This window comes from Phocoena sinus, chromosome 3, assembly GCF_008692025.1.
Source record: "Phocoena sinus isolate mPhoSin1 chromosome 3, mPhoSin1.pri, whole genome shotgun sequence".
Lineage (NCBI taxonomy): Eukaryota > Metazoa > Chordata > Mammalia > Artiodactyla > Phocoenidae > Phocoena > Phocoena sinus.
In genome coordinates, this window is record NC_045765.1 from 2,356,545 (window position 1) to 2,384,307 (window position 27,763).

General features: G+C 59.4%; 2 protein-coding genes across 15 annotated transcripts in view; one reads left to right on the top strand and one right to left on the bottom strand.

Annotated features, from left to right (window-relative positions):
- Window positions 1-3,143: 3,143 nt before the first annotated feature.
- Window positions 3,144-27,763, bottom strand: part of NFIC (nuclear factor I C) — a 117,694-nt gene continuing 93,074 nt past the window's right edge. For 4 of the 13 annotated variants that reach the window (XM_032628537.1, XM_032628531.1, XM_032628538.1 and 1 more), the window contains 3 exons: window positions 27,198-27,382; window positions 24,389-24,474; window positions 17,415-20,165 (listed from right to left, as the gene is read on the bottom strand). In XM_032628537.1, coding sequence (XP_032484428.1) covers window positions 24,424-24,474; window positions 27,198-27,382 — 236 coding nt within the window. In that variant the 3' untranslated portion in view covers window positions 17,415-20,165; window positions 24,389-24,423. Of the gene's footprint in view, window positions 3,525-17,414; window positions 20,166-24,388; window positions 24,475-26,466; window positions 26,615-27,197; window positions 27,383-27,763 lie in introns of those variants that run through there. The other 9 variants (XM_032628544.1, XM_032628542.1, XM_032628532.1 and 6 more) reach the window with 6 other exon arrangements.
- On the top strand, window positions 3,554-11,474 carry SMIM24 (small integral membrane protein 24). Of its 2 annotated transcripts, XM_032628546.1 has the most exons (6): window positions 3,565-5,020; window positions 5,677-5,788; window positions 6,043-6,108; window positions 7,243-9,131; window positions 9,223-9,334; window positions 10,523-11,474. In XM_032628546.1, the coding sequence occupies exons 1-4, from the start codon at window positions 4,957-4,959 to the stop codon at window positions 7,373-7,375; spliced, it is 375 nt and encodes a 124-aa protein (XP_032484437.1). In that variant the 5' UTR covers window positions 3,565-4,956; the 3' UTR covers window positions 7,376-9,131; window positions 9,223-9,334; window positions 10,523-11,474. The 2 variants fall into 2 exon arrangements, with proteins under 2 accessions (XP_032484436.1, XP_032484437.1); XM_032628545.1 differs by lacking the exons at window positions 7,243-9,131; window positions 9,223-9,334; window positions 10,523-11,474 and having other exon boundaries at window positions 3,554-5,020; window positions 6,043-7,231.

The window sequence follows — 27,763 nt, forward strand, 5'->3', positions numbered from 1 at the left end:
ACGCATTTTCCACACCAAGCAATTCTCTGTTTCTGCATGGATGTCAGCTGGGCGTCCCACAGTTCAATTCAGTTCTCTGACACTATCTACCCTGAATCAGTGCAGACCCTCCAGGTTCAGGGTTCAGTCCTGCAGGACTGCCCCCACTTCAGATGCAGGTCCCAAGTCCGGACCTCCCATACTTCTGACAGACTGGTTATGAATTGGGGTTCCCACCACCCCCTCTTCACATTTGATGATTTGCAAGAATGGCTCACAGAATCAGGAAAGCACTTTACTTAACCTGTTTATCATAAACGAGGCAAATGAACGGCCAGATGAAGAGGCACAAGGTCTGAAGGGTCGGAAACACAGGAGCGTCCGTCCCCGTGGAGTTTGGGGTGGATGCTTTTAACCTGCTCGGAAGCTCTCCAAGCCCCTTCCTGTAGGGTTTTTAATGGAGGTTCCATCACGTGGGCCTGATTTAGCAAATCACTGGCCATTGGCAATAAACTCAGTCCCCAGCCCCTCTCCTCTCCCTGAGGGGTGGGGCTGAAAATTCCATCCCTCTAATCCCAGGGTCAGTTCCCCTGGCCACCAGCCCCAATCCCGAAGCTGCCACGCCCCTTCCCTCATTAGCATACACGCAGGCGTGGTGGAAAGGGGCTGATTATGAACCACGAAGGAGGCTCCCCTCTCCCCCATCACTCAGGAAATTACACGGTCCTGGGAGCTCCAAGCCAGGAACCAGGACGAAGACCAAACAGATCTCTTGTTATCTCACAGCGTCACCCTCGGGCGCTAGCTGCGGGCCCCCTCCCCCATTTATCCCCTGGCCCCCAGCCCCTCTCGCCAACTCGGCCATCACTTCAGCATTTCTCCCTTCTCCAGTTTTCCCTCTTTGCCCGTCAGCATAGACAGGCTGTAATTTCTTTTCTTTTTTGAATTTTATTTATTTTTTATACAACAGGTTCTTATTAGTTATCTATTTTATACATATTAGTGTATATATGTCAATCCCAATCTCCCAATGCATCCCACCACCACCCCCTCCGCCATTTTCCCTCCTTCAAGCTGTAATTTCTTAAAAACATGAACCACCACCACCCACAGCCCTTCCTGACTCCATGACTTGCAGCTCTCTCAAACCTGCACCAACTAGGACCGCCCCTCCTGTCCCCAGAACCGTCCTTGACCACAGGTGACCTCCCAGTGTCCAAATACGGTGGTCACATCTCAGTCTGCGCCCTCCCCCTCTCAGCAACCTCTGACCCGGCCAGCCACCTTGCTCCTGGGAAATTCTCAGGGACGCCGCCTCTGGGCCCAGGGCTGAGTCCTCCGGCCCCACCCACACCGCCGCCCGGGCGGTCTCATCCACTCTTGGGGCTCGAACCCCATCTATGTCCCAATGACGCCCACTGTCCTGACTCCAGCCCGGGGCCTCCTCTGAGCTCTTGGCTCGGGGTCCAGTTTGGACATCTCCACTTAGATATCGCCGAGGCATCCCAAACTTAGCCTGTCCTGAGAATTCCTCTTGTTACCTCCCAAAGTGGCTCCTCCCACAGGAAACGGAAACGCCATCATTTCAGGTGCTCAGCCGGCAAACATTGGGGTTTGATTAGTTTAAGATCTACCCCAGCTCTGCCCATTGACACCCCGCCCCCCGCCCCGCCAAGCCTCTGCCTCCACCTGGTCCAGCATCATTATTGCCCACCTGGAGCAGCTCAATCCCTCCTCCCCATCCCTGGCTCCCATCCTCAGCCCAGTCTGTCTTCCCCAGAAAAGCCACCGGAGGGGGCGCCCGTGAGCACCTGAGTCAGGTCCGTCCAACAAGCCCAGCAAGGTCCTGCCCCAGGGCCTTTGCGCCGAATGTTTCCCCTGCCTGGAAAGCTCTTGCCTTTGGTACTCCCATGGCCGGTTCCCTTCCTCCTCTGGGTCTCTGCTGAAATGTCATCTGAACATGGCCTTGGCTGCTCTATTGTGAGAGGCTGCTCTACTAGACCATGGTCTTCCCCCACAGTACCCTCAAACCACTCTTTGCTTTTTAACACGATATATCATTTACTCTGAGGTTATGCATTTCTCAGAATCTATCTCTCCATCTTGAACGTCAGCTCCACGAGAGCAGGGGATTTTCCCAGAGGGGACATCCTGTGCAAAGGCCCTGAGGTGGGGATGGACGTGCAGGGTAGCACCTGGCGTGGTTGGAGCTGAGCGAGGGAGGGGGGGGGCCTGTGGGCGGAAGTGATTTGCAACGTGATCCATGCAGGCAGATGGAGGCCGTGGGGGAGCCCCAAATCCTCTTACCCAAAAGCTCCTTAATACTTCCGCCTGGCGGGTCACCACCGGGCTGCCCCTGCTCCAGGTGGCTGCCATGCCAGCGCTGGCACTCGAGGAGGGGATGGAGGGCTGGAGCCCGGCCTCGCCACTCTACGAGGAGTACCGCCCACCGCCACTGGACACCATCCGCCTCCCCAGGTACGCGCTGTACCTGCTTCTGGCTGCGTTCGTGGTGGTGGCCGTAGCCTACGCCATTGTCGGGCATCTCATCAAGGACCTCGCCCACGACCTGGCCGGTGAGCCACTACCCGCTACGAGCCTGGCTTGGGCTAGTGCTGGGCCACTTGGTGGGGGGGGGGTGTCCGAGGGCCTCTCCTTGCCAGGGAGGGGGCAGAGGGTGGCCGGGCCTGGGGATGCTCCTCACCAGCCTCCTGCCTCAGACTGGGCGTTCGGCCCGAAGCCGGACCAGGAGGATGGCCCCCGGGAGCTGCCCGAGAGCCCCGAGGTCGAAAGTCTGGAGGAGCTGGACCTGCAGCTGGCGCTGGCCTGGCGGGTTGACGAGGACACCGCTCAGGGTGGCGAGGGGGCCCCCGCAGAAGCCCCAGCCCGGCCCTGACGCCGCCCCTCCATCGCCTTCAAAGACCCACCAGCCCCGAAGCTCCTTCTGGAAGCTGGGCTGAGCCAGGCCCTGCCCTCTAGCCCAGGAGCCGGTTCCAGCCCCTTTGGCGGTTGTATAAACCAGACTTGTGCCCATCAGAGCCCTTTCACCTTTGATCTGTGCTGTCTTGACAGAGAACGTTCTCTTTCTTGGCTGGTGGACTCCAGTGGCTGGACACTGATCTTTTTTAAATTAATTAATTTTATTTTTAATTTATTTTTGGCTGTGTTGGGTCTTCATTGCTGTGCGCAGGCTTTCTCTAGTTGCGGAGAGCGGGGGCTACTCTTCGTTGCGGTGCGCGGGCTTCTTCTCATTGCGGTGACTTCTCCTGTTGTGGAGCACGGGCTCTAGGCATGTGGGCTCAGTAGTTGTGGCTTGCGGGCTCTAGAGTGCAGGCTCAGTAGTTGTGGTGCATGGGCTCAGTTGCTCCGTGGCATGTGGGATCTTCCCGGACCAGGGCTCGAACCCATGTCCTCTGCATGGGCAGGCGGATTCTTGACCACTGTGCCACCAGGGAAGCCCTGGACACTGATTTATTTCCGCACTCTGGTTTCCCCCATAGTCCCAGAGCCTAACTCCACCTGGCCTCCACCAAGCCCTTGGCAACCTGTAAACCAAAAAACACTAAGAAGATTAAAAATAATAATAACAACAATAATAGTGGCCAACCCTTAGCTAGAGCTTCGAATGTGCCTGCTATTGTATGCTAAGCAACCCCTTTCCTTGTATTAACATTATCTCGTTAAATCCTCCGAGGTACGATTTATTGCACCCATTTATCAGATGGGAAAACAGAGGCGCACAGCCCAGAAATGACTCGGTCAGAGTAGAGAGAACGTTTTGCGGAAAGAGGCTGGCCCAGCGACCTGCCTCGGAAAGCAGAAGCCTGCTCCTCTGGGTTCCTCCACCTCTGAATCTCCTCAGCTCCTGCCTCTCACCTCATTCCTGGTTCGGCAGCTGGATGGGTCCGTCTCTGGGGGTCCTGACTTCCTAACTAGCCTGAGGGCTTCCTTCACTCCTGAGTTTTGCACGGGCTGGGGCACACAGTAGGAGCTTCACCTGTGCCTGCCTGGCTGGTCGAACTGGGCTTGTCCTGGGCTCCACTGAGTGGCCCTCCTGCACAGTGACCGTGGTCAGACCTCAGGAAGGGAGGGGGCTCCAGGAATTCACAGGCACTCCGTACGTGCCTGGGCAATAATGCTGGTGTTCCCCCAGCCCCCAGGCGTCCGACGGAGGTCTCAGGCCTGGAGAAGGACCAGGCCTCCCCATCCCAGCCTTCCTGCCATGTGCTTGGGCTGTGGCTGTCCCGTGACAGCTGGGGTGGGGTCCCCATTCACCCAGGCAGGGCCCTTTATCTAATCAACCTGGGGATCAAGGTTGACACGCAGGAGAGCCAGGAATCTGAGTCATCAGCTATCCCAGGGGCCCCGTTCTCTGGCCACACGGCAGCAACTGGCTTTGGAGGTAGATGGTGGCCCATCCCTTCTTGCCCCGTTTGCTCCCCCTGGAGCTGGCTGTGGGTCCCCAGGGGTCGGGGACCCAAGAGGAGCCAGTATAAGCTGGTGGTGGGAGAGACCCGCGTTTACATCTAGTTCTGGCTGCTTCTGCCCGGCCTGACGCTCCTGGGCCCCCTGGCTTCTCTGTAAAACGCAGGTGGCAAAATTTCATGGTGCATGCAGAGAAATAATCGTAATGATGTGTAAAAGCACTGAGCCGGGAAGGAAGCTCAGGGCCAGTTCAGCTTGGCGCCTGTGGCGGGGAGCCTGGGGGACCCTGAGGCTGGCGGTCCTGGGTGGGGTGCAGGGCTGAGGGGCCGGACTCCCGTGTTAATCGTTACACCAGGTCCAGAGTCTGCCCTCCTGGAAGGCGGGGGAGAGGGGGTGGATGCCAACCAGGTGGGGCAAAGGGAGGGGCCCTCTGGTCTGGGCCTGCCCCGCCCCCAGACCTGCCTGCCCCCTTATCAGGGGCTGGGCAGGGTCTCCCCTGACTCTGACCGGACTGTGCACTCCCGTACCTGGACTGGCTGGATCCTCCGTGCCATGGGGACCCTGGAGACCCTTCTGCTCAGCGCCCTGCTCCTGTCGCCAGCCGACGCCCAGCAGGGTAGGGCTCCGAACCTCTGGGGCAGGGGCGGGAGGATGGGTCGTGGGGATGGGCTTGGACACAGGCTCGCCATCTCCCCCTTTGATGAGAAACCGAAGCCTCCGAGAGGAGTGGGCAGGCAGAAGAGGAATGGGGTCAGGCCCCTCTTTGAGGCAGCCTCCCTAACTCCCCCACTTCCTCTGGGCCTCCCACCTTATCCCTGAGCGCCCCCTCCTCTCAGAGCCCCATCCCCTTCTCTAAAACCCACCTCTGAGGGAACTCCCTGGCGGTCCAGTGGTTAGGACTTGGTGCTTTCACTGCCTGGGACGCGGGTTCAATCCCTGGTCAGGGAACTAAGATCCCAAAGGCTGCAGCGCAGCCGAAAAAAAAAAAAGAAGAAAGAAAAATTTAAAAGGACTTCCCCGGTGGTCCAGTGGTTAAGACTCAGTGCCTCCACTGCAGGGGGCACGGGGCACGGGTTCGATCCCTGGTCGGGGAACTAAGATCCCGCATGCTGCCGGGCGCAGTCAAAAAACAAAAACAAAACCACCTGTGAAACCCAGCCCCTTTCCAAGACCCCTCTGTCTGAGCATCCCCTTCACCCTTAGCCCCCTGTCCTTTCGGGGGCCCCCCACCTTTCCCATTTCTGAGTCTTCTCTGCCCCCACCTCCTAACAGCCTCAGAGCGTCATCTGAAGCCATGGCTGGTGGGCCTGGCTGCTGTCGTGGGGTTCCTGTTCATCGTCTTCATCCTCATGCTGGCCAACCGTATCTGGTGCTCCAAAGAGAGGTGGGAGCCCCTTTCCCCACCCTCCATCTCCTCCCCAAAGCGCTGGGCACCCCCTCCTACCTCATGACCCTCTCTGGTCCCTTTCTTGTCTCCCCATTTCCCTGCTCCCCCTGCTCCCACAGCTCAGGACAGCCATGCAGCCCCCCTCTCTTGCTTCCTGGAGTCCCCCCAGCCTGGGGGAGACTGAGGCTGAGGCTGCCCCCGCTTCCCACCCTTCACCTGCCCTCATCCCTCCATCTCCATCTCTTCTGCAGAGCTGAGGATGAAGAGGGGTCTGCATTCAGAAGGGATCCCCACTCGAACGAGGAAGTGGACCTGAGGTACTGCCGTGTGAGCATGTGTAGATGTGTGTGGGTGTCAGGGGGTCTGCATGAGGCCCCTCCTCGAGGAGGGGAGGGGTGGGTGTGCGCGGATGACCTCTTTCTTTCCTTGAACACCTCAAGCACGTTCCTGCCCCAGGGCCTTTGCACTTACTGTTGGTTCTACTTTGTACACCTTTCGTCATATCTTCTGGCTGGCTCCGTCTCTCCTTCAGTCCCTGCTCAGACGTTTCTTCCTCACAGAAGCCAACCTTGACCACCAGCCTTCCTGACACTCTCTCCGCCACAACCCTGCATCTGTCTTTGCATGTGTCATCAGCTGAAATTATCTTAGTCATTTACCGGTTTCTCGACACTAGATAGTGGCTTCCAGTAAGTGAACAGAACTTAGCTTTGGTCCTGGCTCTGGCCCCAGGGCCCGGCACAGGGCCTGGCACACAGTACGCCCTTAATAAATACCTGTCGAACAAGACCGTGGTGTGGGATTGTGTAGGGACTGTGCAGAAGTGTGTGATTTGGTGTGGGTAACTCTCCTGGGCTCAGCGTCTCCCATGATCCTGGCTCAGGGATGTGGGCAGGGCTGGGGGCTCTTTCAGGGCAAGATCCCAATTTGGGCAAAGGCTTGGGGACAGAAGTAGGAGCTCAGGAGCTGGGAGGACACTATCCTGGCTGGGAGATTCTCAGCTGAGCCCAAGATGCCTGAGGGACAGGCGTGGGCCAGACTGTGCTTTGTCTACGACCCAGCTCAGGCCCAGTAAGATGTGATTCCTACTCCCAGGATGTGCTGGAGGTTCCAGATCCCACAGGTGCTCCTAATTTGTAGTTTCCTCCCTGCCTTATTCATTCCTCCTCCACCCATCCATCCATGCATCCACCCATCCATCCATCCTCCCATCCATCCATCCTTCCTTCCTTCCTTCCTCCCATCCACCCATCCTTCCATGGGACAATTGACCCTTAGTTTCTGCCTTTGTGAAATGGAAATAACAAGGCTGCCTTGTTAGGGCTGTTCTGAAGATTCAGCAAAGATTCTTTCTGTAAAGCGCTCATCATAAGACCTGGCACAGGTAAGTGTTCGTTAAATGGGAGTGACTCTGTTTCTTATTGTGGTCTGGGGTCTTTGTGTCCCTACAGTAAAGAAGACAAGAAGGGGAAGAAAGAGAAGGAGAAAAAGGCCAAGAAGGAAGGAGAGAGCAACTTGGGGCTGGAGCTGGAGGAGAAAGAGGAGCGCAGAGACCAGGAGCAAGTCAAGAACATGGCCATGTGAAGACTCCTCAGCCGCTGCCTCCAGGCAGCCCCCCAGAGATGCCCCTTCCACACCCTAGAAGCAATGACCTGAAGATGAAGCCACAGCAGTGACTCCATCTGGGGTTGAGAGTACAGCGTCCTGAATGAAGAGGCTTGGGACCACCCCTCCCCCCTCAAGGAGGGATCTTTGTGCGTAATGTGGTCTATATGTGTTATGATTTGTACCACCTGGTGATTCTCCTTGCATTTAGAGAGCACTCCTGGTTACTGAGAAAACCCCAACCCCTGCAATTTCATGGCCTCACCTGCTTCTACCCATTGCCTGATTTCTTGGCCCTCTGCCTGATATCTATCTGCCAGAGCCCTCCTCCCTCCCACTCACCTTCAGGACCGGTATCAGCCAGGGACTGCCTCTTGGGGAAGAGACCTTCAGAAGGGCTACTGTCATCCCGTGGGACTTAGTTTCCCCTTGAGGAGATGGCTTTTGGGGTTGGGGGTAACGCCCAGGCAAGGGTGGGAAACCAAACTCCACGGTGCCCAGATACCCTGGGCAGATTAAGCGCTCCCCCTGCAATCTCGATTCTGCTGTCCTGAGCCCCGAGGGCCGTCTCCTAGGAAAGCCTTGCTCCCCCGCACCAACCCAGGGTTTTGGGTCACGTGACTCCATTTCTGGGAACTGGGTCTTGGAGGGTGCGGTGCCCCCCGCGTGTGAGATCTTGGAAAGGGATCCTCCCTGTTTCCAACCTCCCCACTCTCCTCACTTTCTCCGGGCCCTGGACCTTGCCCTGGATGTTAACCATTTCCTAATGAGAACTTTGATAAAGGCTGGCATTTAGGGCTCCCTTGTGGAGCAGGTAGCTGCGGTTGGTAGGATCCAGTCCAGAAGGCGGGGAGCTTCTGTCTGAGAACATCCCAGGATCGTCCACCAGGGGGCAGAAAAACCATAAATAAAAAAGTGTAATAATCTCCCTAATAGGTGCTCCCACTGAATGCCTAGCATCCTTATGGTCTCCGTCTCGGTCAGTTTGCAATTAGTCTCATTTTCCGGCTGAAAATACTGAGACTTAGAAAGAAGGAAGCCACTGGCCCAGCTCTCCCTGGCTGTTGCTGGCAGAGCTGGGATGGAAGCCCAGGCTGCCCAAAGGATGGGGCATGTGCAGGCTCTGGCTAAGGTCAAATTTGGAGATTCATGTCCCAGGATGGGAGAGGGTTGGGGTAGGAGGTGTTCCTAGCTGGGAGAACTATGTTCTTTTGGGATGCTGTGTGGCCAATGGGAAGTGGCCTGACCTCTCTGAGCCTCGACTTGGCTCCTCTTCTGCAACGTGAGGACAAGAGTTCTGACCGCCAGAGTATGAGGCTTGAAGGAGGTGCCGGAGCTCAAGAGTCATTGCAAGACCTGGCACATAGCAGGCACTCAGGAAATGAGTTCCCCATCTTTCCTGAGCCTCCCCTCCCATGTCCCTGGCCGTGGGGAGTGACAGGGTCAGGATGGGCCTCAGGGAGACGGGGGCTGGGACGCTTGGGACCCTGAGCCCCTCCCCATGGTGCCCGGAACCCAGTGAGGGGGCCCCACCTCCGACTTCCTGCGGCACCGGCCACATCCTGCCCTGGGGTGCCCTGAGCAGGCCACTTCCCCCTCTGGCTGGGGCGGCAACCCCAGAACCTGCTGGACAGGGGAGAGGACAGACGGAGAAGGATGGATAGATTCTGGACGACCCCCGGCCAATTCTCCCTTCTCGCAGCTCTGGTCCCGCGGCTGGTTCAGGCCCAACCCTGTAAGGCCTTGGAAGGGAGTGGGAGTGCGGTGGGGAAAAGAGTCCCAAGCTGGCGGCCAGGCTGCTGACCCCGCCTTGCTCCCGCCCGCAGTGGCCCAGCGGAAGCCGTGGCTGGTGGGGCTGGGGGCTGCGCTGGCCTCCCTCTTCCTCATCTTTGTCCTCACCTTGGTCTACGCCATCTGGTGCAGCGAGCCCTGGGACAGGTAGGTCCTCATCTTTCTGAGCCCCTCCTTCCCGAAATCTCTAAATCTCTCCTCTCTAAGCCCCTCCCCTCTCTGAGTCCCGCCCCCTAAGCCCCCCCCCCGTGTCGGGCCCCCTCTTAGCCCCTCCCCTCTCCGAACATCCTCCAAGGAGGCCGGGCAGGACCAGGGGGTAATTCTTTTTTTTTTTTTTACATAAGTTTATTTATTGATTTTTGGCTGTGTTGGCTCTTCGTTTCTGTGCGAGGGCTTTCTCTAGTTGCGGCGAGCGGGGGCCACTCTTCATCGCGGTGCGCGGGCCTCTCACTGTCGCGGCCTCTCTTGTTGCGGAGCACAGGCTCCGGACGCGCAGGCTCAGTAGCTGTAGCGCAGGGGCTTAGTTGCTCCGCGGCATGTGGGATCTTCCCTGACCAGGGCTCGAACCCGTGTCCACTGCATTGGCTGGCAGATTCTCAACCACTGCGCCACCAGGGAAGCCCCAGGGGGTAATTCTTTGATTCAGAATCCATGGGGGCCTCACATAACCTCACTCTCTTCTCTCCTGACTACCGACCTGCAAAATGAGGGTGGCTTCCTCGCAGAGAAGCCCATGCCTAATATGTGTTTCAATTGGGGTCTGTAAAGTCTTTTTTGGGGGGAGGGGGTCTGTAAAGTCTTTTGGGGAGGGGGTCTGTAAAGCCTTTACCACCCCCACGCGAACCCCATCTATTTATCTATCCACCTGTCCTTCCCTTCCTCCCTCCAGCCATCCATCATCCATCAGCCCTTCCTCCCTGTCTCCCTCCGTTTCTCTCTCCTTCCCTCCCTCCAGCATCCAATCCTCCGTCTGTCCATCCATCCAACCACCCACCTTCCCACCACCCATCCACACATCTGTCGGTCCATCCCAGCCACTCATTAAGCCATCCACCCATCCGTCGGTCCATCCCCCACCTCTCTGCCTGTCCACTCACCCTCGGTTTTGAAACCCCTTATCGGTTTTGGCTCACGCAGCTCAACTATGGGCTCAAGCACTTCCTTCGTGTTCAAACGGGGCGGGTGTCCTAAGCTGCCTGAGCCCCGTCGTCCCCTTCCGTACCATGGGAACAACAAGGGTGCCTGCAGGACTCAGAGGTTCTGTGAACATTGTAAGAAGCCCGGAACCCAAGTCCTTATTAACTTGGGTTACCTGGGCCCTTCTTTTCTCCACAGCAATAAAGAGAAGGAAGAGGAGACTGTGAGAAATGAGGAGAAGGAGGGAGAGGGCGACTGGGGGTTGGAACTGGAGGAGAGAGGGGCCTCCGAACCATGAAGCAATGGCAAGCTTCTCCTCGTGAAGGTTTCCCGCTCATCTCCTCCAGGCGGCCATCCAAAGATGCCCCAGTGCCTTCTCCATGCCGTATCAGCAAGGACCCGGCCCTGGGGCAGTGAGATGACTCCACCTGGGATTCAGGGTAAAGTGGCCCTCGAGTGCAGAGGACTCAGGACCCGCCCCAAGTCCCTCGTGGAGGGCTCTCTGCGTGTTACCTGGTCGCCCTGTACCCCTTCCCAAGCTTGGTCTCCACTTGGTGATTCTTGAGCTTGGAGGACACCCCTGGCACAAGGAGCAACCACCTCCCCGAGACCCCCTGCTATCTCATATCTCTACCCAGTCTGCATCGCTGGCAACTTTTGGCCCTTTTGATTTCTTCTCCCACCTCCGATTTCTATTGCCCTTTGGATTTCATCGGAGAAGCCAGGTCCTCCTCTTGCCCACGTGCAAGCTCTTCCAAGAGTTTTCCAGGCCTGCTTCGAGGAATCCATAGGAGTCACTTGTCTCCCAGCCCCCCTCCTGGCCTCGGCTTGCTACTCCTGAACGTGAACTTTGAGCTGGCTCAGAGCAAGGCCGTTTCCTGGGAGATGGCTTCTCCTACCTTGTGCTCATTTCGGGGCACTGTCCTGGAGGCAGGGACTCCCAGGCCCTGGGGTGAGGGTGCAGGAGTGCGAGTGGGGAGGAACCCCTTCTTCCTGTCCTGCACTCCTTGTGGGGAGGCGCCATGCAGAAGAAGGAGTTGGAGTCCCCACTTCTTTGCTGTGTAGCCCCGAGGCAAGTAACTTAACCTCTCTGTGCCTAAGTGTCCTGTCCTGTACAAGGGGAGGATAATAGATTCTTCACAAGTCGTCATGAGGTTTGAATGAAATACGGTCTACAGAGATCCTGAGCGCAGAATCCAGCACCCCAAAAGCGTCTTAATAAATGTCGGCTTTTTGTTATGCTGAAATGGTGAAGATGGGGCGGGCCAAATGGGCCTCCCACCACAGACTCGGGGGATCCTGAAGGTCAGAGGGTGTTTTCCAACGGCAGCTCTGGGAGGGCAGGAGTTTTCTGCCGTCCAGTCTCCTCTTTGCGAGGTCTGGGGCTTCCGGGTGGGTGGCTGTGTTGAGGGGGTCGGGAAGGGAGAAGGGAGGGGCTATCGGGGCTCCTCCCCTTCCGCAGGGGGCGGGACTTCCCCACTAGGGGGCGACGGGGGCGTTTGGGGGTGCGTTCTTTAGGTCGTCGCACACCTGGCCCTTTTACGGCGTTTAGTGGGGAGCCAGGGCTGGGACAGCCCCTCAAAGCCAAAAACTGCTTCACCCCAGGGGCCAATGGATGAAAAACACTGAGGCTTTCCTTGAGATAAAAGGACAGGTTGAGCCCCCAGCCCGGCAGAGACGCGGCCCCAGGATGAATCTCCAGCCCCGGCTGAACCCTCCATCCCAGCTGAACGCCCACCCCCGGACTGAGCCCCTCACCCAAGATGAGATCCCCACCCCGCAAAAGAAGCTCCTGCTAGAGCTCCCCTCCGCCCCTCCGCCAGGAGAGCCGGACTGTGGGGATGCGGGTCAGCTGACCCCTCCATCCGGGACCCGCTTTCTGGGTCCACGTCCTAGGTCCTCCCACAGGGGGGCGCCAGAACCTCGCCGCTGAGCGCAGAAGAGCCCACCCCGGTTGGGGGTAGGGCATGGGAAGGGTACGTGTCCGTCTTGGAGGGGGTCTCGGACTCCACCCCTGCCCCCCAACGATTGTGTCTTCTGTGCCTGTTACTGGGCAGCAGCGTGGGGCTGCGCACCTGCGCGTCAGCGTCGGCGCACCGCACCTGGGTCCCTCTCCGTGCGTCTTGCCTTCGCTTCGTGCCTCAGTTTCCCCGCCAGTGAAAGGGGATATAAACGTCCTTCCCGGGGAGGCTTGTGGGTAGGATGCAAGGAGCCTGTGCAGCGGAGAGCTTTGACTGCACGTCTTGGGGGTCCCTGGGGGACTTGGAATGGGGGCCAGGATGGGGGACAAGGTTTCAGACCCCAGCCTCCAAGGAGGAGAAGTGACTGCCCCTCACATCCATGATGCTTCCCTGACCCCAGCCTTTGAGGAGCCCCTGTGGCTTCGGGGTAGGAGCTGGACATGGATACTGCCAGCTCTGAGTGGTCAGGGGTGGTGTGGAAGAGACTGGGGTGCTGGGGTGCTAGGAGGGATAGCAGGGGCTCTGCCCAGGCAAGTAGAGGGCTTTCTGGAGGAGAGGGTATTGGCACCAAGTTGTCCTGTCCTACCTCTGCTCACTGCCCTCGGGGGCTCCCACATCCCTCCTGGGGTAAAAGCCCACAAGGCCCTGGATGACCTGCCCCGTCCCCTCCCTGCCCTGCCCTCCTCCCTCTCTCCCCCTCGCTCACTCTGCTCCAGACACACGGGCCTCCTCGCTGTTCCTCCAGCACACCAGGCATGGTGCTGCCCCAGGGCCTTTGCATGGGCTGTGCCCTCTGCCTGGAAAACTCTTCTGCCAGATTTTCAGGGGGCTGTTTCTCCCTCTCTATTCAAATCTCTGTTTAAACGTTACTTCCTCGTGTGAGGCCGACTCTCCTATCCCTTATTCTGCTTCATTTGTCTCCTTGGCACTTACGTCCTCCGACATTTACTTATTTTTATTGTTTACTGTCCATTTTCCCAACTTGGAACTGTAAGTGCCATGAAGGCAGAACATCTGGGGTGTTTTTTTTGTTCTCCACTGTGTCCCCAGTACTTGGTACCCTGCAGGTACTCAGGAAATCTTTGCTGAATGAATGGGAGTTTGCTAGGTGGAAAAGAAAAAAAAAAAAAAAGAGGGAAGGCATTCTGTGCATTTTTGGAGCACCAACTGTGTGCCAGGCTGTGTCCTTGGAGCCACGTAGGAGGTGGAGTTCCCTGTGCCTGGCACAGAGCAGGTGCTCCATAGATGCCCATGGAATTTGTTGATCAAAGACTCCGGGAGAATCCCGGAACTGGTTTCCTGAGGCCGCCTGCCCTCCAGCCTCTTCCCTTCACTTTGGTACAGAACGCAAAACAGCCCGAACGGAACACAGAAAGGAGGACCCAAGACAGCTAGAAAGAGTCGAAGCATAGCTTGTTTAATTTTTATACATTTTTTCTTTTTTTTGCCTTTTATTGAATCTTTTATGGAACCCCCCTTTTTCATTTTTTCTTTTCTTTTCTTTTCTTTTTTTTTTTTTTGCATAGGGAAACAAACAAAATAATAACAGCCAGAGTCACTTTCTGTAACTGGTACTTAGGTAGGCGCGTCGGCGGAAACCAAAATGACTGCGTAATATACAAGGTTATGATCGGAGTATGATGTGAGGGTGCAGGGCAGGGGAGCCGGGCGAGGAGAAGGCCGGGCCTGGGTCTGCTCAGATGTCCCCTTGTCCCCTGTCCTGTCCCCACCTTGGGGAGGAAGAGGAGGAGGGGAGTGAGCCCGGCCCGAACCTTCTCCCAACATGGGTTCATGAGCATGGGGTGCGTGCGCGCGTGTGTTGTATCCGGTGTGCGCGGCAGCAAGCGAGAAGCAGAGTAAACTATCCTGGTAATATCGGTAAAATACAAAATGGGGGGAAAAAACCCTCAAAAAACATCTCAGAGGGAAAAGGAAATTAACAGCAACACCACCAAAAATTTTAGAAAGAAAAAAAAAAAAGAAAGAAGGAAAGAAAATTCAGAGAGGAAAATGGGTCCCTCTCCCCTCTCTCTGTCGTCCCTCCCCCCACGACACATGTTCTGCCCGTCAGACACGGCTTGTCCCGCCCCCATGTGCAGCCCTGGGGGGTGGGAGGGTGACAAGTTGGGGGTAGGGGCCAGGACCCCTGGATGTGAAGGGGCTTTGGTTTCAGGGGGCCTGGCTGGGGCCCAAGATTGGGAGGATGGGATGTCGATGCATTTTTGGGAATGGGCTTTGGGGTCTCACCACTAGAGGGGGGGCTGAGGTAGCTCCTGTCCCTTTTCCAGTGGGTCCCCTTCTAGCCAGGTGGCGTGAAGGCAGGGCTGTAGGGAGGGTGGGAGCTTGGGGGGTGTGGGACTTCCTTCCTCTTCTGGAGCCCTGTTGGATCCCACCTCCTCTTTTCTGAGGCCTAGGGGACCCCCAGGGACTGGGGGAGGAGAACCCCAAAGCCACACCAGCAGACATGTGAGGCACTGCTTGGGAAAAGTCTGTTTTGGTATCGCTGGCAACAAGTCCTGCTGGGATCGCTCTGGGTCTGTCTCCCTGCCTTGCCCGGGGAAGGGGCCGGGGTGGGGGGGGGGAGTGTGGGCCTCTGGGGCCAGCTCGGACCCCACGCACTCTGAAACGCTTAGGGATACATGGATGGCGGAGAGGTGGTGTCAGTGTGGAGATGAGACCCTCAGGAAGTGTCCAAAGCGGCAGAAACGGGGAAAGATGGGAGGATGTGGGGGATGCTGGATTTGAGGATGGGTCTCCGGAACCTCTCGCCCATCACCCTCCCTCCCCCCCGCCCCACAAAAAAGTAAAAATCAGGGTCTCAGAGAGAGAATCCAGGCCAAAATAAAAAGTAGCCACTGTATAATCTGTATTATGAGAAAAAAATTCCAAAATACACACACACACACACACACACACACACATATATATATATGTATAATGTATAGTATAGCCCTACGCTGGAGGTCAAAGTACCGTCAGAGAAGCCAGAGGAGGGGTGTGTGTGTGGGTGTGTGTGTGGGTGTCCTGTGTGCTGTCTCTTCCAGGGGGCTGGATGGTTGCTCCGGGCCCCGGGGATCCTGCCTCACTGGCCGCTGTCCAGCCAAATCTGCTTGCTCTTGAACACTGCTGTCTCTGGGGACAGAGAGAAAGTTCCGGAGCAGGGAGGGGGATGCTGAGGCTGAAACTGCTGCCTAGGGAGCTGCAGCAGCCCCCCACCCCGCCCCATGTCTCCTCTGAGGTTCCTTTCCGGTCTGATTGTCTAGCTCAGGGTGGGAATCTGGGCTCAGAACTCGGCCAGAACCGGGGTTCCAGACCTGGGCACGGGGCACCCCGGACCCCCGCCCCAGTCAAATAGGGCCAGGTCAGCTTGACCTCTCCACACCACCCTCTCCACCCAGATTGGGGTCCGGTGCCCTCCCTCATCCAAAGAGAGGGATGGGGGCAATTTGCATATATTGGGGAGGTCTCCTTAGTCTTTTCCACAGCAAGGGCTGAACCCCAAGGTCAGGCTGGGGGACTCTGTATGGGATGGACAATGGGCCAGTGGGCCGCAGGTTTGAGATGTCAGTTTCACCTATGTTCAAAAACACCACCACCACCCAACCCCCTGCCCGCCGCCCTCCCCGGGCATCGACCCAAACTGCAAAGGCAGGTGAGCCGGCCGGTTCCTAGTGTTTCTGCCTTATCCTGACGCACAGCTGGGGGCGAGGAAGGGTGGAGCTCTGGGGCCCGGGGTGCTGTGGAGTGCGGGCCGTGAGGGACAAGGTGGTCCCGGTGAAGCCCTTGGGGGAGGGGTCCTGCAGGGATGGGCCACCCACTCCCCGCGCCACTGGCTGCTCCCACTTCCCTGGGGCGGGCAGGGAATGAAAACCAGAAATCAGTCCTCATGGAAACTGACAAGCATGGCCTTGGGCTCTCAGGCCAAAGGGCAGTTCTCAAGGGCAATGTCAAGGCCCAGCTGAGGCCGTGGTCTGGGCTCTCACTCTGGCCCCTGGGGCTTGCTGAGGTGACTTTTCGAAAGAAAACATGACATGAGCGTATGGTGGTGGATGAAAGCCCGGGCCTGTCTGCAAGGCCCCAACAGGCTCTGGAGACAATTCTAAAGTCTGAGGTGGTGGCCAGGGAACGAATGGGGACCGTCTGCCTGGTGGATCCCCAGAGGAGATGTCTGAGGGGCGCAGGGATGGCCAGTCAGAGGTGGCAAGGTTGGAGGACCCGGCCCTTTGGTCCTCCTGCCTGGACACCCCACTAACTGCTACTGTCTCAGCTTTGGTTGAGTGAAAGGCAAAGGAAATTGGGGGAAAAAAAGAGAGAAAGAGAGAGAGAGAAAGGAAGGAAGGAAAATACGAGAAAATAAAACCGAGAAGACAACAGCACGGCCAGCCCCCTGCCCACCCCTGCCAGGGCCTGGGACGCTGTGCCCCTGGCTGCCCCTGCCCCCTGGCCCCCCGGCCGGGCCTCCGATGGCTGAACTAGACCTACAAGTACAGACAGACAAATATTGCATATATTGGGTTCGGGTTTTGTCTTTTTGTTTCACACCAGACCCCCCTCCACAGTTACAGCTGGAAGACATAGTAGAACTGGGTGGGAGAGCAGGAGGGTCCTTCCTGCCACCCAAGGCCAGTCTCCAGGGGTGGGGTGAGGTGGGTCCTTTGGCAAGAAGGCGGGGGGCTGCACAGGGGGAGAAGGGGCTGGGGGCGGAACAGCGATTTGACCCTGAGCCAGGGGGACGCCAGCCTGCGGGAGAGGTGGGACGGGGGCAGTCTGGCTGTCGGCAGGGCGGCCGCCCCACGGGCGGACCGCATGGGTCACGCGGGTGCATGCGTGGCGTCTGGGGGGCTGGCCTGTGGCCCAGTGAGGGGAGAAGCCCTTGCCCGGTGTCAGGGGACACCCCTGAGGTCTGTCCGCCAGCCTCTGTGGGCAGGGGATTCGGAAACAACCCCTCTGGAGACCAAGGGTGGGGCTGGGGGGCGTGCAGAGCACCAGGGGGTACCGCCAATGCAGCAGGAGACATGGAGACGCGGCCAAGGGTGGGCTGGGGGGAGGGCAAACCGTGGGGCGATTGTTCCGTGGATTGCTGATTTTAAAGCACGTGATTTTTTTTTTTTAGCAATGTGATTTCTTTTTTAATTCTTAATTTTTTTTTTTACAAATAGAAATACATCCCTTTTCAATTTTTACTTTTTATTTCATGTCATTGCTTTGTCTTTTTTTTTTTTTTAACTACACGAGCAGTGCATGCAGCTATCTGTGTGCGCTGATATTGTTTAAAGGTAATACTTATTTTTGGAAGGCAAGGCACATCATGTGGTAGAAAATTTCGTGCAAATTAGGAAACATGGAATTTTTTTTAAGGTTTTTTTTTTTTGTATCTTTTTTTTTTTTTCTTTTAAAGAGGAGGAGGTTGGGGGGGGAGGGCTGGGGGAGGGCTGGGGGAGGGAGATAGAGCCAGTATCATTCGCCATGCAGTTTCAGCCGCCGCGAGCTGACGTCAGGAGCCAGGTCACAGGAATCCTCGACTAAGCACCATGCAAAGTTAGGTAGCTGGGGGCTGCCAGGTGCCCCCTCCCCTCCCCCACCTACCCGCACCCTAAGGTTCCCGGCTGAGAAGCTTCCGGATACCCCAACTACACAACCCCCTGCTCTCCTGGAGAGCGGCCCACGCTTTGGTCCCCAACAGCCACCCGGTGGAGGGGCCCTGGGGACAGAGGGACGGACCAAGGGTTCTTGAACCCCTCCGGACAGCGGGAGTGGGGCTGGTGGGGAAGGGTCTGCGGGGAAGGGGTCGTTTCTCTTTATGATCGAGTGGGTTTGCCAAGCCCCTTGGGCTGCTTTGGGAGGAGGAAAGTCTGGTGTCTGGGGAGGTGGGGGGAGGCTGGCCGGGCCGGGGCACCGGGGTTTCACCGGGAGAGGGAGGGGAGGGCCAGGCTGGGAGCAGGTGAAGCGGAGGCCTGCCCAGGGCCACGGCTTAGGCCTGGGCCCGGGGATGGAGGTCAGGATTCCCCAGCGCCAGGCATGGAGGAGGCCAGTTGGGGCTCAGACGGATGGGCCGGGAGGGGTCCTTGTGTTTGGGCCTGGTGACCCTAGAACACCTAACACCCCCTCCCAGGCTCCCCACCCAAGATGGCCATCCCGGGGTGGAGGCATGGATGGGGCCGGGCAGCTGGGGTGAGGGGACACCCGGTGGCCCCAGATTTAGTGTTTTTGGAGCGGCTCAACGGAAAATGTTTAGCAGATGGGAGGCCCCCTACAAGGCTGCAGGAAGCCCCGAGGCGCTGACCCTCCCTGCCCCCAGCCAGAGCCCCCTGCCCTGTCCAGGCACATGTGGACTGCACCCAGCCTGGCCTTCTCTCCTTCTGGCGGCCCAGCTGCGATGCACCTCCCAGCTGTGCCCCACTTCGGCGGGGGGTGGGGGGATGAAAGTGCAAACCGTGGTCCCCCTTTGGGCCGGGAGGCACCAGGGAGGGGGTGTCGCTCCAGGATGTAAGGCACTGGCAGAGGAGGCGTTGGCGGGGGGCACACCGCCTTCCGCAGATCCCACCCCCGTGCCCCAGCATGGCAGGACGCTGGGGGGATGCCCAGCTCTGCCCCTTGGGCCCACTGGGCGGGTTCCCATCGCTCTAGCTCTGAGGGGGGCATAGCAATGAGGGGTCAGCAACTGGAGGGGCCGGGTTACGGGGGAGGAGGCTGGAGGATGCCCACGGCCACTCGCTTCCCAGCTGGACAAAGGGGGGGGGGCGGGCGGTGGGAATCAGGCACTTAAACCACTCGCTCTCACCTCCCACACCTCCATGGGCTAAGCGGGGTGGTGGGGTCCTCCCCATTCAGGGCTTGGGTGGATGGAGAGTCCAGAGCAGCCCCGGGCCCCTCCGCTCCACCGCCCCCAGCCCCCTCCTCGGAAAGTGCATTTCTTACAGTGTGTGCAACGCGGGGCCCTCCCCCGGGGACTGGGGTGCGCTAGGGTGGCCTCCTATGCCTGGGGGGGGGGCGGGCTGGGGGTCATTTGCATAGAGATGTCTCCCAAACCGGGCCGGCGCACACAGGGCTTCACTAAAGATCGAGTCCCCGGCGCGCTCTGTGGGGGGGGGGGGGGGGGGGGGGGGGCGGGGGCGGAGACGTCCACAACCGCGGGGCACTCCTGAGAGAGTATTGGCCATGCGTCCTTGTCCCCCGGCGATGCCTGGGGTCTCCCCGCAACCCTCTTCTGCCCCTGTCGCACCCCTGCCCACCCCAGCCTCCGCGGTGGCCTCTGCTGCCTGCCGCCGGGGTCCTCGCCGGCCCCCCGGGGGCTGCCTCCCCACTTGGCAAACACTGTCCCGGTGGCAGTGGCGATGGGGGCGCGCGGGAGAGGCGGCCTCACTGGGTGTCCTGCCCCGTCGGCTGGGCACAGGCACCAGGCTGCGCTCACCTGGTCCAGGGCGGAAGTGGGGGCAGCCGGCCCTCCCAGAGCAGCAGCGAGAGGAGATGAATAACTTAGGACGCCCCGAGCGCCCGCTCCCAGGGGCAGTGGGGCCTGGCCCTCCAGTCCCGTCCGTCCGGCCGCGGCATCCCGAGAGTCCGAAGCGTTGCCATCTTTACCTTTTATCTTCTTGGTTGGGTGGGTTTATTTTTATGTGTGGTTTTCTTTTGTTTTTTTTCCCGTTTGTCTTTTTTTTTTTTTCCTCCTTTTTTTTTTTTTTTCTTTTTTCTTTTCCTCCTGTGTGTTATGTGTCTGTGTGTTTTGTCTTTCGGCCGGGCTGGGAGTCAGCGGGGTGTTCTTGCTTGCTCTAGCTTGCCACCGAAAACGTGGGCTGGGGGCCGGCTGTGTGACTCCCCGCGATTCCCGGGACGAAGGAGCAGGGCGTGGGAAGAAATCTTTCTTATCCCAGATACCAGGACTGGGTGGCCCAAGGGGGACACAGAGAAAGAGAAAGAGAGAGGAGAGAGAAGGGGGGTCAGGCTCCGCCAGCCACTGCCCATACCCACTGAGGCCCCCCTACCCCCTGGGACCTGGGACCTCTGTCTCCCCTATCCCAGACCTGGCATAACCGGCTGGGTGACCCTGGGCAAGTGACTTTGCCCCTAAGCAGAGCTGCTAGATAAACCTCAGGATATACAGTGACATCTGGATTCTAGATAAACTACGGATAAACCTGTTAATATAAGTCCATCTCATGCAACTTTTGGGATATACTTAGGCTAAAAAACATTTATTATTTCTTTTCAATCCTTTATCTGGAATTGAAATCTACCCGAGCATTCTGTGGTTTTGTTTGCTAAATCCGGCAACCTCACCCCCATACCTCATTGCCCCGAGTATAAAATAGGGGAGGGGATCTGCCCACCTTGTCCGCGGAGGGTGACATTTTCCCATTTAACGGTTCCCCCAGAGCCCCCATGAAAGAGGGACTACTGCCCCCCGACCCCGTTTTGCAGTGAAGAAAACTGGGGCTCAGAGGGGTAAGGTAACTTGCCCAAGCCCACCAGCGTGGGAGGGGAGAAGCCAGAATTCGAACTCAGGCCTGAGAGGCCTCAGTCCTCACCTGTCCCCCTGCCTGGGGTTGACCCCTTAGCCTGGCCTTTGAGGGGGTCATGACTCCTACTTTCCAGAGGGGGAGACTGAGGCTCTGGGTCAGGTGGCCGGGTCTGCATGGACAGTTCTGGCCTGGGTCTCCACAGGGAAGCCGCTGTACAGACCCTTCCCCTGGAAATACATCCTTATTCGCCTGTGTGGGGCGGGCCTGGGGGTAGGTAACCCCCATCCCCACCCCGCTGGGGTCACAGCAGCGCTGCTCCTCCACCCCCTGCTGTAAATCAATCGCACCCCCTCCAACCAGGCCACCCTGCAGCCGCTGGGCCATCCCATCGAACTGGCGCCATGCATGGCTCCCAGCCCCCCACCTCCAGCCAAGTTCAAGTTCATCTTGGCCATTACCTCATGTCTGGTTTCCGTTGGCAACCAGACAGATTCTGGGCGTGACCCTCCCTGGTGGTGGCTGGCCTCCCCTAGGCCCTTCCTCTCTGCCTCCTCCCCTCCTAGGCTCTCTGCCCATAGCAGTGGGGGGTGGGGGGGCACCCTCAACTCAACATCGTCCCCCATCAGCTGAGGGGGAGACAGAGGCCACGCGGTGTCAGTAGTGAGTTCTGGGCTCTTCTGGCATCCCCCTGGCCTGGCTGGAGCCACTAGTGTGGCTTTGGGCATGCGGCTTAAATTCCTCTGGCCCTCGGTTTGCTCATCTGCTGAAGGGGCGTGGTGGGCAAAGAGCTTCTGGTGTAACATGCTCGGCCGGGTGGACCCCTTCACACAGCGGAGGGGGCGGGGGTGTCAGAGTCCACAAGAGCCCCACTCTGGGGGCCAAAGTGATGGATGGCTCAGGACTGGGGGGACTGATGGTGAGAGACAGGGGTGGAGGGGATGAAGAAGGTGGGCAATCGATCAGGGAGGGATCAACCGACATCGATTGGGGGAGGGGCGCTGATTGAGGGGAGAGGCTATTGATCAGGGGGCAAGGCACTGACTGTGGGGAGGGCAGGAGATGGAAGGGAAGGTGGTGCGGGGAGAGAAGCCGCTGCAGGCTGGGGGGCAGGGGCCGGGGGTGGGGGCAGAGGAAAGCCAACCGGCCAGGAATAACGAAGGCGGAGGAAGTGCTGACTGGGCCAGAAAGGAGAGGCCTCTGGGCTCTGAGCCCTTTGCAAAGGGGCTCCAAGAGCGGGGAGCGGGTCTCATGGCCCCTTCCTCCCACCCTTCCCTCCTTCCAGGGTCTGCCAGGGGTGGGGGGCTGAACCCACCGGGGGACTTGGGTGCCCTTAGTCCAGGGACCCGTGGTCCTGCCTGCGTGGTGCTGGCGGGGTCCTCCACCAGACCCAGATGGGGGGCCTCGCCTTTTCCATAAGCCTTGGGGTCTCTCATCTGTCTGTCACCTTCCGTGCCACCCTCCCCCACCAGCCCCACGAAGTTCTTTCCAACTCCCAGCCCTGGCTGTGCTCCTGCCTCCCTCTCCATCCCTTCAGTGGTTCCCTTCGGCCCCCAGGCTAAAGCCCACATTTGAGGTCTTCCACATTCAGGCTCTTTCCTCATCATTTCCAGCCCTTGGCAGTGCTGATGCCCCTGCCTGGACACCCTACTCTACCTGACACCAGGCTCTCACCCCTCCCCACCCAAGCAGGGCCCTGGATGCGCCCCCCCCCCCCCCCGATCCCCAGGTTCCTCCACAGCCCCAGACCCACTCTCTCTGGGTCCCCAGCGGGGCCTGCTGGCCAAGGGGGGTGGTGACCAAAGGTGCCCCCCTCCCCGGCACCTTGGTTTCCCTCCCCTTGCAGGCCATTGGCTCCGGGTGGTCCCCCGTCCCCCCATGCAGGGGTTGACAATGGGGTGGGGGGGAAGCTGGGGAAGGGTTAAGGGGGCAGGGCCCCCTCCCTGTCACTTTTATTAGCTTTGCTTTCTGCAGCAATTAGGACATTCCCAGCCTCCAGCCGGGAGGGCTGTCAGGTGGGGGTGGGAGAGGAAACGCCTGGCTCCCTGAGCACCGGGGGGCAGGGGTGTCTAGGCCAGGACAGAACCCAAAACTCAAGGCGGGGAATCCTGGGGCCACCCCAGCTCGGTGGGTAACCCTGACCAAGTGACCCCCTCTGTCGGATCCTGGCTGGGGCTCTGTAAAGCAGGACACTTACAGTTTGGGTGTGCGAGGGTGTGTGGGGTGGTCTTGGCCTTTCAGTGCCCTTTCTGGGTAAAACTGGTCCCCTAATGCTCCAGACCCTTCAAAGACTCCCAGGAGGTGCCCAAGGCCAGAAGAAGAGACTGAAGTTCAGAGCTCCGCGCAGTTAGCCCTGGTACCCTGACCCCAGCACCCCCAGCTAAAGTCTGGGCAGGGAGGGAGGGGGATAGCCAGGTCCTGCCCACCCACTCTGTCCCCCTGAGCTGCCAGCAGCAACCTGGCCAGCCTCAGATGGTCGCCAGGGGTCCAGGCTGTGGTGGATGGTCAGCGTGGCCGATTCTGGTCTCATCCTCGTCTCCGGGGATGTGGCTACCACTCCACCGCCTCCCCACGCCTCCCCACGAACTCCACTGCGGGGGACCCTCCCAAAGTGGCTTGAGGATCCGAACCTGACCCCTGGGGACCCCACAAATCCCCATACTCTATGGCTCTGGGGATTTGGAGATGCTGGGCAGCCCTGAAGAGGTTTCTCTGTGTGTCTGGGCCTCACTGGGCCTGGAGCAGCTGGTGGCTGTTTCACATCCCATGACCCCCTCCCCAACACGCACCAGGGAGCACGGCTCTGGGGTCCAGCCGCCACCCTTGAACACCCCCTGCCGACACATTCGCAGCTTGCACGCAACACAGATGTGGACCCTGGCCCAAAGGCGGGTGTCGGGGACACGTGGGCAGGGGCTGAGGCCACCCCCCACCCCGAGAGAAGCTGGGAGCCATGAGTCTCAGTTCCAGACCCATCAAGGCTCTGCCCTGCACTGCTGTGCAGCCTCAGGCAACTCACTCCTCCTCTCTGAGCCTCCTCGTCTCGTCCTCAGCCAGCCTCACGCCCCCGCCCTGGTGCGCGCTCAGCCGCAGTGATGCTCACCCCGCCTCTGCCGCCCCACTCCCACTTCGCAGGCTGGAGCCAGGGCTGGGGGCTTGCAGGTCCTACCAGGAGGCCCCGCCCCCTGCCATGGGCTGCCTCAGCCCCCCGCCTGCCCCTGGTGTCCTGGGGTCCTCTGGCACCCCCTACCCTCCCTCTCCTGTGGTCCCTCCCTCCGGCCGGCGTGGGAGGGGATGAAGGCTGGAGGGTTGAAAGCCTGGGCTGACGCGCTGTGTGATCCTGGGCAAATCCCCTTGCCTCTGCGAGCCTCAGTCTTCCCATAGGTACAAATGGGGCCAGGGCGGTGAAAATCCCAGCCCCACAGCAGCTCTGCCAGGAGTGTCCCCTGGCAGGATTTGGGGCCATACCACGTCCCCGGGCGTGGGCTCGAGGCCCTGGAAGGGGCTGGGAGGCTGGCCACCGTGCCAGGGGTGCGGCTGGCGGGAGCGGCACGGGACCCAGCAGGCCGGCCTCTCTCTGCGCGCCCAGGCCGGCCCCTCTGCCCTGCCCCTCCCACCCCCCCACCAGCCGGCCTCTTGGCCCCTACCTGTGCCTGATAAATGCCCGTTGGATCCCTTGGTCCTAATCCCACAAAGGAACGGTTTGCAGGGGACGTGCCGGGCGTAGAGTAGGCTGCGGGGAGGAGAGAGACCGAAAGCCCATTAGCGCGGGGGCGACGCGGGAGCACCAGAGAGGGTGGCCGCTGCCCAGGGTCACACAGCCGGGCCTTCATACCCAGCAGCCGGTGCCTCCGAGCTTGCCGCCCTCCCCCGATGGTCCAGGCACCCCGAAAAGCCCACGGTCTTGGGCCCCCGGGGTCACGCGGGCAGGTGTCTGCTGAGAGGGTAGGCGCAGGATGAAAGTTTCATAATCCAGAAACCGCCTGTGAATTATTCAGTGTTCCACTGCCTGGTCCATCCTGCTCCTGCAGCCTGCATCCCGCCGCGTGGGGGGCCGTGAATTATTGAGGGCGTTTTATTTATTAATTTCCCTCCTAGAGAGGGCATGGGGAAGGCTGCGTGTGTGCACATATATATATATGATTATATTTTAATCGCACTATGTTTTGCCGGCGAGTGAATGATTCGCAGCCCAGGCTGGGGAGGGGACAGGGGTGGCGGGAGGGTCCCCATGTGGTCTCCACCAGGGTGCAGATAAGTGGGAGGTGGTGAGGCTTGGGGGATTTGGGGGTGGGGGCTGGGAAGCAGGCTGCACCTGCAGTTCAGAAGCCGGAGCAGAGGAAGGAGAAGAAATCCGTGTTTCTCCCTCGCCCATTAAGCGTCACTGTAAGCCAGGCACTGGGCACTATCCCATTCTAACCCTCGGCAGCCTCAACGCGGCAGACGTGAACATTATGCCCATTTCACAGATGAGAAAGCAGGGAGAGTAGGTGAAGACCAGCGCCGCATGCCGACTCTGTCCTCTGCACCCGGCCTCCCGCTGAATGTTCTCCCTGATCTATTGCACTGACTCACTCGCCACCACCCTCTGGTGACTCTCCCATTTTGCGGCTGAGAAAACTGAGGCTCAGAGAGGGGAGGATGTTTGCCTAAGGTTACACAGGGAGCGAGATGCAGGGGCAGGATTGCAACCCAGTGCCCTGTGCTCCATCATGGTGTTTGGAGAAAGCCCGTCTGCACGTGAGGCTGCCCCGGGTCTCGGCAGGCAGTGGATGCTGGGGAAGAAATACTGGGGTGCTGAATGCGGGGAGGGGGGCCGATGGGGCCCAGATGGGAGGGCTGGCCCCTCCTGCTTGGGTGGGGTGAGGAATCTCATCTGGGGAGCGAGGGAGAGACACCCAAAGAGGAAGGGGATTTAGGAAGAGGCTGGGGGCAGAGCCACCACTGATGGGGTAGATAGACCCCAGGATGGGAATTCTAGGAACCTCTTCCCAGCCTGGAGCAGCCCTGGACTGGGGTTGGGGGTGGCGGGGGAGGGGGAGGTGCCCTGGGGGCTGGTGAGCCATAATCTGGAGCCACATCCAAAGGGTGGAAAGTTCTAGAAGGTTAGGAGACCAAGCCAGGGTCTCCCACCAGGCTACCACCTGGACCCACATCCAGAGAGCAGAAAGTTACACAAGGCGAGGCAGCCAACCCAGGGCCTCCTGGGGTCAGGTGGGCAGGCAGGGTGTGTCCTGTCTAAGGATGTGGCCCAGCCCAGGTTACCAGCAGGAACAGGGCCCACTGGGGCCACTTTCCCCGGAGAATCCGGAACTCTGGAATTTCTATGTGAGATGTCCTGATTTTTAAAGCCACCATCACCACAACAGATTCTCATTTTCCTCAGACAAAAGGCTTCTGGGGGCCGGGTCGGGCCCTCCCACCTCCAGTTTGAGATCTTCACCTACTGCCAGCTGCTTGTTGCACGGAAGAGGGTTTAGAGGCCCAGAGGGGGGACACGGGGGCCCCAGGCCACTCGGCCAATGGGGGCGGACCCCAGACTTGCCCCTGGCCATCCCCTCAGGCTGCCTTGGCCCTGTGTGGACCTGACCACGTGGGCCCCAGGCCTCCATCTGGGGACCCACCAAACTCGCCGGTACCCACCGGGCTGGGCCTGAGACCCCGACCCCAGAGGCAGGGCCGGGGAGGGGAGGGGCCCCTCGGGGACGCCTTCCCGGGTGCTTACAGGGCGAGGTCGGCGACGAGCTTCCTCCCTCGGAGGTGGGTTTGGTGGCGGGGGGGAGCGCCAGCCGCGGCAGCCCGGGGGGCGGGGGTGCCAGCATCTGAGCAGAAATGCAGTGACTGGACATTTTGAGCTGGCCACTTCCATTTAACTGGGGGGAACAGAGAGACAGGTGGTTAAGGCGGCGGGCGCCCCCTCCGCCTCGGGCTGCCGTCCACCCCGGGGCTGTGGACCGGCCTGGTGGGCACGGCCGGGACGAGTTTGGTGGGTGCCCGGTGCTCGCCTGACCCCGCAGGCCTCCAGCATCCTGGGATCGCCATGCCTTCCCTGCCTCCTCAGGCTACTGTGTACCCACTGGCTTTCCTTCCACGCCTCCTAAACAGCATCGCTGGACCTCATGGGTGGCCTAGACGCATCTCCCCGCATTTGCCGCGAGTACGCATTCATTCATCCACCACCTCACCCACAGTTCCCAGATCTGAAAGGCTCCGGACACCAAAAGCTTTGGTGGAAGTCTGGCCAAAGGCGGCCTGAGCTCAGCCGTAACCGTGTTCGATTTGGGGGCTTCCTAGAATACCGTCCGCTCAGACATCTGAAAAAGCCTGAATTCCCACCCGGTCTGGCTCCAGGGGCTGTGGACCCCGCCGTTTGTAAAACAGAAGCTGCCCTGGCGGAGGAAGGGCTGCCTGACACTCGCGCCAGGGCCCCAGGGAGGTCGTGCCCCCCAAACTCACCGGTCCAGGCTGCTGACTGGCCGGATCGCAGGCCAGCGACACGAGATCTTTGAGCGGGTCCTGGGGGTTGAGGTGAGGTGGGTAGCGGATGGCCGTGTGCGGGAAGTAGGTGGAGGCCGTCTGGGGCAGGATGGACGTGGTGGGGAAGTGCAGGGCCGAGGACGGGTGAGGGCTCCGGGCGATCCCTGTGGAGAGGAGGGGGGCAGTGGTCACCAGGGGCTCCCGCCAGGCCGCCCTGTCTCCGAGTGACTGTTTGTGGGTGTGTGTCACGCCCACGCTGCGGCACCTTTAATAATACGAATATGTGGAGACCCAGTGGCATCTGCCATGACCAGGCCCTGCTGTCATTTACACGCCCAGATTCGATGAATCTACTGTGACTCCCCCAGAGTTCTGGCATCACCCCTTGGAGCACTTTGATTTATTTTTATTTTTTTAAATTTATTTATTTTTATTTTTAAAAATTTATTTATTTTTGGCTTGCAGGATCTTAGTCCCCCAACCAGGGACCTGGGCCGTCGGCAGTGAAACCGCTGAGTCCTAACCACTGGACCGCCAGGGAATTC